The 13,862-nt window shown below is 43.9% G+C and overlaps 1 protein-coding gene across 6 annotated transcripts in view; it reads left to right on the forward strand.

The window, feature by feature from the left end:
* Window positions 1-2,674: 2,674 nt before the first annotated feature.
* Window positions 2,675-13,862, forward strand: part of IKZF4 (IKAROS family zinc finger 4) — an 85,490-nt gene continuing 74,302 nt past the window's right edge. For 3 of the 6 annotated variants that reach the window (XM_083490110.1, XM_083490111.1, XM_083490114.1), the window contains exon 1: window positions 6,167-6,272. In XM_083490110.1, coding sequence (XP_083346236.1) covers window positions 6,270-6,272 — 3 coding nt within the window. In that variant the 5' untranslated portion in view covers window positions 6,167-6,269. Of the gene's footprint in view, window positions 3,186-6,165; window positions 6,273-13,862 lie in introns of those variants that run through there. The other 3 variants (XM_083490113.1, XM_083490115.1, XM_083490112.1) reach the window with 3 other exon arrangements.

A 13,862-nucleotide genomic window follows, 5' to 3' on the forward strand; every position in this document is an offset into this window, starting at 1 on the left:
TTAACAATGCTGCATTTGAGAATTCCACGCCCAATGGGAACCACCTGTAATCTGAAACACTCTTTAATTTGAGGTACATCCGCTTAATTTCAGGGGAACTTGCCTTCAGTCTGCAGTGTATATTCTTATTAGTTTAATCTATACTCTGCTCTTGCGACAGGCCCCAGTTATGGAAACCACAGCCATAATTATATAATTATTGGGGGTGCTGTAGCACTAGATTTCCTGCATCACCAGGGGATTGGACTAGATTATATCTTAACAACCCATCCACCTTTCTGATTCCATAAAAACAGTATATGTACTTTGGTAACTGCTTGAGTGTGATTCATCTGAAGATGAATGGGAGCTCCCTGTGCAAGGACTTGCAATGGAGCCTTCTCCCCTCTCCCCCTGTGCCCCCTGAAATTGGCTTGGGGGTGTCATGAGGGGCGATTGTTCCATCTGGCATGCTGAAATGCTTGCACAGAAGGAATGTTCAGCATAGTACAATGTCACACTGGCTCTATTAGGTGTATGTCAGTTGGCAGATTGCTTATAACTTAATTAATTTACATTTCCTCTCGACTGTTAAATTTGTCAGCTGACCCCATTGGGGTCTCATTTGCAGGGATCCCCATAACTGGAAGCTTTCTATCTTATTCTTGTCCGGACAATCTGATGTTTGCTTCTCACAATGGCGAGTTAGATGCCACTAGGATGCATCCAGGGCACGATGAGGACAATAGCCAGCTTCCTTATTTGCTCCCCCAGTAACTGGTATTCAGTAGCATACCAGTGGTAGAAGTCAGCTGGTTCTTTGACAAGGTTGTAGTGGGCCTGCCCAGGATCTAGTGGCATATCAAGGGTGAGAGGGTAGCCTTGAATGCAACACAGGGCTGGAATCCAGTGACTGCAACCTGATTTAGATTGTTGCTGACAACCTCAAGTCTAAGTCAGCAAGCTTTCAGCAATGCAAAAGCCTCAACTTGAGCAGTGCTGAGCTAAACATAAAATCGGATGGAACATAACGCTACTGAATAAAGTTTCCTAGTGGGCTCTTGCAAGGGGAGCTGGGTAAGTGTTGAAGTAGATGATGAGGGGATTGCTTCTGCTCATAACATTTCCCACCCCCCACAAGGACAAATTTTGCAGGTTCGTGCCTATGGATTAATTATAATGAAAATAATAATGATTGCCTAAGTAAATGAGGGGTGGTATGCCACAATTTTGAGGACAATGGTGATTTTGTTCCCTGACCAACATTATTAGATGGTGTGTTGTGTTTGATGTGCATCTTGCATCCAGATCAAAGAGATTCTCGGAGCCAAAGGTAATTTGGTTCATGTCAGCACGGATTCTCTGTCCTATTTACATGTGGGATAAAGGGCTTTAATTAGCTAATTCGTCAGCTGCAAGCTCAAAAGAGGACCACATTAGCACACGCAGGGTGAAAACAACCAAATTTAATGTGTTCCTCAGACAATGCTGCCAGCTTCAAAGAGAATTTTAAATTAAAATCGACTGGACGGGAAATGACAATTTGAAAACTATTATCAGCCTTAGGATGAAGAAGTGCTTCATCCTTCCCCCCCCTTAAAAAAACCCCCATGAAGCGCTTCCATCCTGTGTGTTACATATAGGAGAACCCACAGTCCCTGTGGCAGCAGGAGGAATTATAGGTCTCTTGCAAGCTAGCTATAACCAGTAATTTGTGCTGGAAGCTAGAGCCACAGGAAACCCTATGCCTCTTCATCAGCATCACCATTAATAATAATAAATAACTGCTGGTTACTTAAGCCGTTGTGCCTTTGTGTGTTTGTTGGGGGGGGGTCTGTTCTTAGACTGTGTCAAAATGTAAAACGGACATAACGGGACACGTGAAGATGCTGGAGACCTACAGTTCATCTAAGCAACCTTCTCCATCGGCAAGTGTAAGAAAGGGCCAGGCTGGGTCCTGCCTAATTTATCCCCACTGGTTTGCTCCAGTACTTAATTTTGTTACTAAGGGTATATATATAATGCTATGCCTGCTTGCTGGGCGGTTCCAAATAAATCCCACTGAAACTTCCCAGGCTTTGGGTCGTTAAGGGTGAAGCTGCAAGCGTACTTACGTCTGAGCGAAAACTGGTAGGATAGAGAGAGAGTACGTAATAAAGGCAGACAGTTTATTCGTTACACTAAAAAAAAAAAAAATACTATGAAAGATAATCGGCAAGGACGTTCCCACGCGCGTCGGAAACAAATCGGTCGTCCCTGCTGGTGGTGAAACACGCACACACACACTATCGGTCCCCCGCATGCAAACATATTAGTTCCTTCGGCACCTCTAGAACCATCATTATCGCGGTTTGCAAGGACTGGAATTGGGGAAACGGCAGGACCCGCCTCGAACTGTCACGTTGCATTAATCGCTGGCTGGCGACCGGGGGGCAGATGCGAGGCTAATAATTGCTGTTAATTTAAGATGCAAGGCTAATAATTGTTAATTCAAGATGCAATGCTAATAATTGCTGTTAATTTAAGATGCAAGACTAATTGCTGTTAATTTAAGATTGGGGAACAACTTGAAGGGGTCCCCCGATCGGCGAATATTCGGACTCCCAGACAGACACGCCCCGACACCCCCCATATCTCCCCTTCGCCAGCGCTCTGAGCCGATGCTCTCGGCGTTCAGCTTGTGCTCCCTCTCCTCCTGAGACCGCCATCGATACGCCCGGCGTTCGGATCGTCCCTACTTCTATCCAGGCGCCTCCGTGCTCGGCCTGCTTCCCTCCTCGCCGCCGCCTCCCCCAGCGACGACCCTTCTCCCCCCCCCCCCCCGCCCATCAGTTCCCGTATCGACTCGCTCGGTTCTCTACCCGCTCCTCCTTGCCTATCCTCTAAAGCCTTCGCTCGATGCGCTCGACGCGCTCCCTCTCCCACCACCCCCTGACGGAATGATGATGCCCTGGGCGCTTTCTTTGACCACCACTCGAGCCTCTCGACGCTCATCTCCCCGCGCCTGTCGCCTAGCAGAGGGACCGGAAGTGGCTCGGGGAGGGGAGGGGGGCTCGGTCCCTCCTCAGGTGAAGGCGCTGTGGATGGAGCCGCCGTCGCGGAGCCATTGAGCCCCCCTCCAGCGCCCCCCACCCCCCTCCCAGCGGCTGGGCCGGGGGGGCCCTCCCCACGGCGAGGCAGCTGGGTCTGGAGCCCCCCCGAGTCAGGTGAGGAAAGAGAGGGGCGGACGGGGGCCGGGAGGGAACAACGAGCAAAGCGGGGCTGAGGCGGGCAGGGGGGGGGGGGGAAAGGTGTCTCTGGAAGTGGGGAGTCGGATAGCGGAGGGTGAGGCAAGGCGAGGGGGAAGGAGTTGGGGTGAAGGCGCCGAGGGCTCCGAGGGGAGGAAGGAGATTCCTCTGTGGGCAGAGGGGGAAAGTGTGCGGCGCTCTGTCAGGAGCAGCTCTGTGCGAGAAGAGGTGGTAACTAAGGAACAGCTGGCTGCAGGGAGAAAGGCGCAAACTTGGGCTGCGCCTTTGCAGGAGCTAATAATAGAGGCTTTTCAAGAAGGGCCCGGCGAGGAAGTCGAGCCCCCGGGCTAGGAGCACTTAGAAGTTCAGCTTCGTCCTGAGTGGCGGGGACGGACTGGAGGCGGTTGTTTCGGGATGGTGTCTGCCATACAGGTTGGAGAAGAAGTGGGAAGCAAGGAAGGAGAGGTACCTGTCACTTCAGGGCAGTGTTACTCTGAACATGCTGGAAACAGCAACGAAATGCAGGCTCTTGTCTTGTGCCAGGCTATGGATTTGAATTCAGGTTTTGAATAGGTTTGGCTCCGCATTGCCCGTGCATCTGTTTTTTATCCACACACACACACACACACACACACACACACACACATTGTGAGTGTTGTATTCTGATGGGCTGCCATGAAGTCTTTAGCAAAAGGTACTTCTCTCCCTGGGAAAGGTTTCTCTGTTGTACATCGTTGAGTGTAGTTGCCTCCTCTAATGCATCCCTTATTATGCATCAGTAATTGAAGGTGAAGGAGGAATTGATAGATTTGGGAGCATGCTTGTTTACTGTACTCTTCTGACTGCATACTTATTGCAGAGAAGAATCTGAATGAAGACTTAGAAGCCTGGTTATCTGTGGTTACCTCTGAAAGGAAACAAACCTTCTCTTGATGATAAGCTTTGCTAGTAGCCTGGTTAGTCGAAATTCCAATCACTTCCCATTTCCAGCTCTTGCTAAATTAAACTTTTAATATTTCCCTTGTACAATGAGACTAGTATATTTTTCCTGGGTGGTTGTATGTGTGAGAGAGCAAGAGAAAAGTAACAGGAATGCGAGTATCTCCCCTAAAAATGCAGTCTAAAACTGAAACAAAAAACATTCTTTTGCTTGGGGAAATGTGGAAACTTTTAGGCTTATAGTATGAAAAGTTCATTTTCACTGTTTTGCTTTAGTTGAGTTTCTTCTACACTAATATATCATAATTTACATTTTTGGAGTACTGTATTCTTTATTCAAACTACCATAGTATCATGCTAAGAGAAATACTGGTAAGCTGTAATGGGCATCTTGTTCTGGAATTGAAGGACTGAATTCCAGCTTGCCTAGCTCCCAAATTTGGCTGCTTTTGCATCTGCAGTGAATAGAGGAGGTGTGGAGTTTGAGAAGGTGGAACTATACTTGAGAGCTGGGTGTGCTAGAGTAGGACAATTTGTTCCACATGCTCTCTTCTCTGTGTGTATGAGCTTCCTTAAAAATATAGTTGGGGTTTTATTAAGTATGACACAGTAGTGCAAGAGTTTCTGACATTTTCAGCGTGATATTAACAAGGTTATGTTGGAAAGTTGTCTGCCATGCTTTTCCTGGCATGCATTTGGATTATCAGCCTTAATTTTCTATTGCTTCTTTATATTTATAAAGTGGCAAATTCTCTAAATAGCCGGTGTTTGTTGGGAGATGTGTAAATGTTGAGTTATTGGATCCCACCTAGCAGAGTCTCAGAACCAAGCTGACTCTCATTGTCATGAATGCAACAATATACACCTGAAAGCGTTATTCATGGGGCAAAATGTTCTTTCCAAGTCAGTTGAGGCTCATCAGATAAAGGCAGGACTTCATTCATTCTCTAGCATATGTTTAATGCTGCTAGACATGTATCAGGCCAGTGAATCTTAAGAAGGTTTCAAGTTTCTTAGTTTGGTGCATTTAAGTCACATGAGCTGGCACTGGCTTTGTAGATAGGCTTTTTATCCCCAAACTGGTTGTTAGGTTTCAAGACGAACCTCTCTGCTGACTTATTCAAATGGTGTAAAGTGCAGGGGTAGCCCGGGATCTGTGCATTAGAAACCATGCCACTTTCTAAGCCATGGTAGTTCCTTTGTCTAAAGGGAACAATGTTCTTGTTGCCCACTTCAAGATGCTAGTGTTTCATATTTGTTCTTAACTATCACAATGTATTGTGTAAACTCATCTCACTGAGTTTCTTTGACAATCAAATGTGGACATTATTTGTTACTGCAATACTTTATGATAAGCTTTGGGATTCTCTCTGTCAGGTCTATTCTTCCGGTCTTATATGTGGCTAATTCTTAGTAAATCCCACTGTTTTTAAATGACTCACTTACAAGGTTAGAGCTTGCAGTCATGCATACAAAGAACTATGATGCTTAGCATTTATATAATGAGATTGTTCTAAATTATTCACATACATTATCTTGTTATCCATACAACAACCATGTAGGGTAGGGACAGTGTGATTATTCTATTAGCAATTGTAAGGCTGAGAGAAAATGGCTTGCCTCAGGCAACCTATTTAGTTCATGGCAAAGGAGGGATTTGAACCAGACACATCCTGATTCCAAGTTCATTCTCCAAGCTGCTATGCTACACCGGTTCTCCATGGACTACTTTGTTGCTAACAACCATGTGAAACCATAACACTTCCTCTGCTATTGTATTCCAGGCTTATCTAAGGTGAAAGCTTTGTTTCTTATGAATAGTACTGATTATGCTTTGACAAGTTAAAAATCTGTAATCACGATAAATGGATGGTGTGGCCTTTGCCACCACACCTTGAAGGCAGGCTGTTGAGCAGCAGGAGAAAGTGGCCTTTTCTCTTGTATTTCAGCTTCCTGTTTTAAAATGGTTTGGACTGTATGTGCTTCAGCAACCACTTCCAACCTTGTTTCCTTTTTGTGATCTCAAGATCACCCCAGGACGTTTTGTCAGAACCTCCCTCAGACTGAATAGCCTACCAGTATGGCAAAAAATCATAGAGAACCATTCCTGGTACCTGCTCTTTAATGGTAAGAGTTGTTTAGATTTGCCTCAGCCATTAACATTATGTAGCAAACTTCTTATTTAGTCTTTTGGTGGCCTGGACTAAGCCTACATAGGGTGGACTTGACCATGATGGTGAATCTTTCAGTTGCCTCTTATTCTTTTCACACTATTTAGCAATGTTGTTGTATTACTCTAGTTCATAGGAGAAGGTAAGCTTAAAAACTGGAACAGGGAACTGTCATAGATCCAAGCAAAAGCTCAGCAAGACTTTTGACTCAAGTTAGCTGTAGCCTCCTGAAGTTTTTCTTTTACTGAGAAGATCAGCCAAATGATTAATTTTCATGTTTGGATCAGACTTCTTGACTGAAATCCCTTGTCCCAGAAGTTATTCCTGTTAGTTTATCTGGATGCATAAACAGCTCACCTTGGAGACTCCGAGTGGGTTGTGTCTCAAACTATCAAAAAATAAAATAGTGCAGAATCTTAAAATACCTAAAGCTTCTCATGTTTCCTATGCACAACCATATTGACATGTGTACTTGCTATGACTCTGGCAAGCATTTACTTTAGGGAAGAGAAGTCACAGGACTTGGGGCCTCCCTATCTGGTCTTGAGGGCTCCCCTCAGGCTATACCCCTCACTAGCACTGATTCAAGCCCTTCTCAGGAGTGTCCTTTAGTTGTTATAGTGGCTCTTGCTTGCTTAGATATGTAGAAACCTTTGTCTTTTGCGTGGCTGGAATGTAGCTTATTGTATACAGATAAGTCACATTTGTTGCTCCCCCAGTTTTAGGTCTGGCCATACTACTTTTGCTTCTAGACATGCCTACCACTGGTACATAGTCCTGGAGACAGAAAAAAGGTTCTCCACCTCTGATTACTAGAAGGACTTTCCATAATGTGAGCACCATTCTTTCTATGCCCTTAGACCAAGTCTTTTTAAAGTCTTTTTTAAAGGTTAACCCAGCATACCTCTCTCATTTCTTGGGGTGACAAGACAGTACATATTGAACTAATTTGCATGTAATGTTAAACCATGGTTTATAAAACAAACATGGTTTAATTTACACCAGCACTTTGCTCCTCCCCATTGCTGACTTTGCTCCATATGGGAGGAAACAAACTAGAGTCTGGCTTGTCACGACATGAGAACCCAGCTACTGCAACCTTCTTTCATTCCAAAGAATGACCAACTTTGGCTTCCGCTTGCAGGGCTTTTGGAGAGGAATAAGCCTCTAGGAGCCTGGATTTACACTTCACAAGCTAGACTCGTTTGTTGCATGCGAACTAGGCTATTGTATTGTACAGGAAACATTTTTCATCATTCCAAAGCACTCTATAAGTATATGGCAGTTGCCAGCCTGACACCCTAGTGATCTGTGGGAGATAGCAAATGTTAGTTATATTTGGTGGTGGACTTTGCTCTGAGTGTGACTGTTGTTGGTTTAGCTCTCTATGACTCCACTTGTGGAATGAAAGTGGTTTGCCACAGCTCTCTATATGTGTCGCCATTTATAGCTGATGGTAATGGTGCCTAGCAGTTAACCCTTTTCCCCAAGAGGGATACAAATTTCTTTTTGAAATTGATTTAGACAGGGGAAGCCAGTACGTAATAGAATTATAGGGTCACAGGTATTTGGCCTTCCACCCTGCGAGATGGAGGTTATCTGAGTTCAGTTGCAGGGAGAGAGGCATAAAGTGTCAGGATGAGCTCTGTGGCAGGCAAGAGAGAGAAGCTGAGTTACTGTGGACCTTTTCAATCTGGAACGACTGTGTGCCTTTCATGAGCAACATTCGTTGGGTTTCTTCAGTACTTGTTAAAATATCAGTGTTCAGAAGTGGTACACACCTTTACTTTTAATGGTAAGCGCTACTCCATCTTGGGTCGGTGGGCAAATGTTGGACTAACTTTTGTGACTCACTCTAGACATGTGCTGAAGAAGTAAGTGTGTGGGGCTTTTTTGGTGTGTGTTTTTTTAAAAAAACTTGTGTCTTTGTAATACTGTATTGATGAGCACTCAAATAATTGCCCATATGATAATTAGTTTGTGATCGTAAATTGCACTGCACGGTTTCTCAACATTTTGTCTGCTGGAGGATTATTCCTATGGGATTACCATACAAATTTGATGAGCAGATTGTACTAACAGGAGAATTGTTTGCCCACATTCCTGGGGATGAAAATTCTCTTGAGCTGAAGTTTCTTTCCCCGAATTGCTGACATGGAATTCCCCTGTCCATCACCACTAGAGATTTGCCTGGGAATCCTCACAGGAACAATCCACTAGCTAATAAAATGTGGTACAGTGTTAGACCTTTCGATTCCAATGTCTGGAAAAGTTCATTGACTTCTGATTTATTATATACACTAGGGCAGAAAACAATCACCATTTCTTTTATGGCTACCTGCTACTCTCTCTTGGTCCCTTGTAAATCTACTCCTCATAATGTCTCTTCCCTATTTCTGTGGCAGAGGTTTTGGCTTCTGGGGGAGGTGAGGGTAGCATGGGAAATAGGGAAGGTGGAAAATTTCTCTGCCTCTTTCTGTTGCAATCTTTCTGAGAATTGTTCTGCAAAATCAAGTTGATAGGGAGCATGAATCTTCCTGCATGAAGTGTTTGGATCTTGGCAGTGGTCCACAAGTCAATTATTATTGGCGGCATCTTCATCGCAAGTCTTTAACTTCCTTCAGAAGGACCGAAACATGTTGTCATATGCGCTTAGTTGTTTGAAAAAAGCAGCTCCCTGGTGGAAGCTGTTTGAGGGAATTTGTATGTAAATTTCTTCTAAAGAACAAAATTAAAGTGCATTAGCCTGCAAAGATAGGCCTAAGGGAGATATCAAGAGTTCTGTTGGAACGAGCATGTAGGAAATGCTAAATTGAAATGTTAAATACTTTTAATATTAAAGTGTGGGAGTGTAGAAGATGCATAACCGTAAAACAAGCTGGTGGTGTGCTGATGGAGGAGCAGATACCCAGTGTGTGCTGCATCAGAAACATATTGTGAACCAGGGGGCCACTGCTCACACGCATTTCAAGTTTATAGTATTTAACACGGGAAAGATAAGCACGCAATTAACAATGCTTAACTTTGCCTAGAATGCCCGCATCATTTTGCATTCCTACGGCTATGACCAGATCCCGTTTAGCATAGATAAGTCTTGACTTCCGTCCAGCCAAACGGGTAACTAAAATGTTCAAAACTGATCCAGTTCTTTGAAATCATGAAACGGGCAGGGCTTTGGGAAGGTTTTCATAATAATAATAATAATAATAATAATAATAATAATAATAATAATATTTATACCCTGCCCTCCCCAGCCAAGACCAGGCTCAGGGCGGCTAACAACCAATAATAAAAACAAGTTGATTAAAATACAATTTAAAAAAACAAGATTAAAATACAACATTAAAACAGTAGGATGCAGCCTCTTCACAGGAGGAGAAAGGAAAAAGAAAGGGGGGAGGGAATCAAACTGATTCTAAGCCAAAGGCCAGGTGGAACAACTCTGTCTTACAGGCCCTGCGGAAAGAAATCAGATACCGCAGGACCCTGGTCTGATGAGACAGAGCGTTCCACCAGGCCGGAGCCAGTGTTGAAAAGGCCCTGGCTCTGGTTGAGGCTAATCTAACTTCCTTAGGGCCTGGGACCTCTAAGGTGTTGCTATTTATGGACCTTAAAGTCCTCCGTGGGGCATACCAGAAGAGGCGGTCTCGTAGGTACGAGGGTTCTAGGCTGTGAAGGCCTTTAAAGGTCAAAACCAGCACCTTAAATCTGACCCTGTACTCCACTGGGAGCCAGTGCAGCTGGAAAAGCACTGGGTGAATATGCTTCCATGGCAGAGACCCTGTGAGGAGCCTCGCTGCAGCATTTTACACTCGCTGGAGTTTCTGGGACAGCTTCAAGGGCAGCGATTTACAGTAGTCAAGCGTGGAGGTGACCATCGCATGGATCACTGTGGCCAGGTCTTAGCCCCTGTGTATTCATGCATGAGGCCTGCAAATACGTTTAAATGAAAGTTTGAGATTCTTAGCCTTCTAACTATTGCTCGTGGCTTGAGGCAGGTGGGAGACAGTGATAGTGTAGCATCTGATGCCTCCTCCTGTACTAATGTGATCCTCCTCTGCAACTGCTGCTGGAAAAATCTGGGGAGCCTAAACATTAACTGTTGACCCACATAAACTTGAAATGCCCCCCCCCCACCCCCGTGGTATGTGTGTTAATCGAAGATCTCCACAAAACCATTGACTCCCTCCCGTCTTTCAGCTGTGATAACTCTACAAGGTTTGCAAATGTGCCCCAAAACATTTGCAACCCAGCAGCCTCGAGAATGATACGATGCTGTGTAGGCTTTCCTTTTCTGATTGCTGCGTCTCCGTCTTGCCCCTTTGCGCAGGCTTCCCCAGTTTTTCATGAAGTTTTCTCTGTGCCACCGCCAGAAGCCATTTAGTGTCAGCACACACACTGATCGCCAGGAAAACATTTTCTTTGGTGTTTAATGTGCTGCCAGTTTGATAGCTACATTAGCTTTTTGTTGTTTGTTTAAAAATACAAATGGGTTTCTTCCAGGCTGGCTTTTCAAATGTTTTAAACAATCCTGCCTCTTTCTCTTCCACCCCCTCCTCCCTTCTTCCCCTTTGCTTCAAATGGTTGGTTCATCTGACTAACTTCTATTTGCAGCAAGAGTGGAAAACAAGTCTTTACAGAGGAAAATAAACGGCTGCTCATGGAAACAATGGGTTGGGGGAAAACAGTAAAGCCTTTATGGATCTTACTAAATCTTCCCTTAACTCTGTAAGCCTTATGGAGCTAATTGCTGGCTACTAGCGAATTTTGAGTGCTAGTCTTGCCAAATGTCCATCCCTCCCCATCCCTTCGGTGAGATCCCTGGTTGGAGACTTAGGATTGTCCAGTGTCTCTTAATGAGAATTGGGCACTTAAATGCTGCTTTTTTTCTTTGCTTTTTTTGGCCTTGTTTGCTAATTGCCTTGGTTTTCCATTGCACTGGCTGGCAGCATACAATAGAGGTTGGGAAAGGGTTTCTTGCCCTTTCCCTGCCTTTTGGTTTTTTAAAAATACCCTCAATCTGTTTTGAGACCTGCATTATATGTTATATTCCAGGGCTAACCTACTAAAATAATTGCTCATTCCTGGACAGTTTCAGCATCTGAATCCAGCTGTGAAGTGCATTTTGCTCGCAGTGGAACATTTATTATCATTATGATTGAACTTTAGGGTGTGTGTATACACAAATATAAATGGCAGGTGGCTATATGCAGCACAAGAAGTGGGGCAAGATTGGATGGACAGACTTCCTTTGCGTTTGTTATATTTTCTTTATGTCTGTAACATGTGTTGTGGCTCCAAGTTCACCTTGTGGGTGAAGAACCCACTGTGACCTGCCTGAGAATGTCAGGTCTGTCTTCTCTTTAAGGCAGAACTAAACAAACAAAAAAAAAGACTTGGTAACAGTAAGCTGTTTTGTAGAAATGTCATGCATAGAATTTTGTCTGTCATACTTACCCTGAAAACTGAAATTGCTGCATAAGATGATAACCATTATGTGCTACTGATACATTTTCTGTTTTTTATTTTAGGTTGTTTTTTTTTGGTGTTTGTATAATTTTTGTTACTCATGAGACCTGATAACATTGGATTTGTTGTAACAAAAAGAAACCCCCTGATGACCTATTCCAGGGGGTCAGCAAACTTTTTCAGCAGGGGGGCGGTCCACTGTCCCTCAGACCTTGTCCGGGGCCAGACTATATCTTGAAGAAAAAAATGAACAAATTCCTATGCCCCACAAGTAACCCAGTGATTCATTTTAAATAAAAGCACACATTCTACTCATGTACAAACACCAGGCAGGCCCCACAAATAACCCAGAGATGCATTTTAAATAAAAGGACACGTTCTACTCATCTGAAAACATGCTGATTCCTGGACCGTCCGCAGGCCGGATTTAGAAGGCGATGGGGCCGGATCTGGCCCCCAGGCCTTAGTTTGCCTACCCATGACTTATTCGCTTGAGCCCACAGTATGGGCTGGTTTCGTAACTCTGGTTGTTATTTGGAACAGCACAATATAAGGAAAGAGCCAACGTTGGAAAACTATAATAAAAGCATTGATTTTAAAGCAGGGTTAGGAACACAGATGTATAAGCTAGGCTCCAAATAGCTTCTTAAACCAAGGTTACAGTCATCAAAACAGACTGTCTTGTTGCCATTTTTGGGCAATATGGCTCTAAACCCTTATTTTTCAAATGACAGACTGACTGTAACATCTGGCTAGTTCAGATGACCATCTTGAGCTAGGTTAAGAACTTTGAGAACTTAAAAGTCACTGGGTCAGGGACAGTCTGCATACACACACACACAGGTACTTCGGGTTAAGTACTTAATTTGTTCCAGAGGTCCGTACTTAACCTGAAACTGTTCTTAACCTGAAAGCATCGCTTTAGCTAATGGGGCCTCCTGCTGCTGCCGCGCTGCCGGAGCATGATTTCTGTTCTCATCCTGAAGCAAAGTTCTTAACCCGAGGTACTATTTCTGGGTTAGCAGAGTCTGTAACCTGAAGCATATGTAACCCGAGGTACCACTGTATACCTATTTCTACCTGTTTTCTTAATGGTGACCTGGACCATTCATAACATAGGGATATTCTTCACAGCTGTGAGCAGGACAGTGGGGTGGGTTAAGTGAAGACAAGCTACAACAATTAACTATAACGTTGTTCACAGCTCCTGCTCAGACTGCACAAAAAAGCATTTTGGTTCCTGAAATTCATTCCAATTGTGCAGAAAAAATATAGCCGATAGAACTCTACAGGATGGGGTATTAGTGTGTGAAAACAGTCAAGATCCAGTTATCCCCAGGCATGCACCTCCAGATGGTAGAGATGTCAGGCATCATCCTGATGCCCAGGGCATCTTCACTTGGTCACAAGTGGAGAGGCTTGCTTGGTATTCTTATGGTTTTTTTGTTTGTTTGTTTTTATCACCAAGGACCTTTTTACTTGCCCAGGATTTTTAAATAGATTTACAGTGTTACCTCAGGTTAAGTACTTAATTCATTCCAGAGGTCCGTTCTTAACCTGAAACTGTTCTTAACCTGAAGCACCACTTTAGCTAATGGGGCCTCCCGCTGCCACTGTGCTGCCGGAGCACGATTTCTGTTCTCATCCTGAAGCAAAGTTCTTAACCCGAGGTAATTTTTCTGAGTTAGCGGAGTCTGTACCCTGAAGCATATGTAACCCGAGGTACCACTGTTCTGATGGGCCGTAGTTGTAACAGCCACATAGACTGTTTCTCTGTATGAATGTTCCTTTTGTCTCTTTTTAAAGAATCATTTGTTTACTGAGGCTTTCAATTAAGTGTTGACAAAACAGATAATGTAAGAAAATGATAGCATAAACATGCACATAAACCAAAACATAAATTAACCCCCAGATTCTTGTGATTTGATTGTTTTTATATATGTTGATGGTTGCAGATTTTTATTTGAACTTCAGCTGAAACCTACAATCCTGCCTCACTGTTTTAAAAAAATTCCTTATATAATGATTTTTATTCAGTTCTGCTCTGTAAGAATTTGTACATTACAGATTAACAGGG

The sequence above is a fragment of the Podarcis liolepis genome (assembly GCF_965112155.1).
Source record: "Podarcis liolepis genome assembly, chromosome: 2".
In the NCBI taxonomy this organism is placed as follows: Eukaryota; Metazoa; Chordata; class Lepidosauria; order Squamata; family Lacertidae; genus Podarcis; species Podarcis liolepis.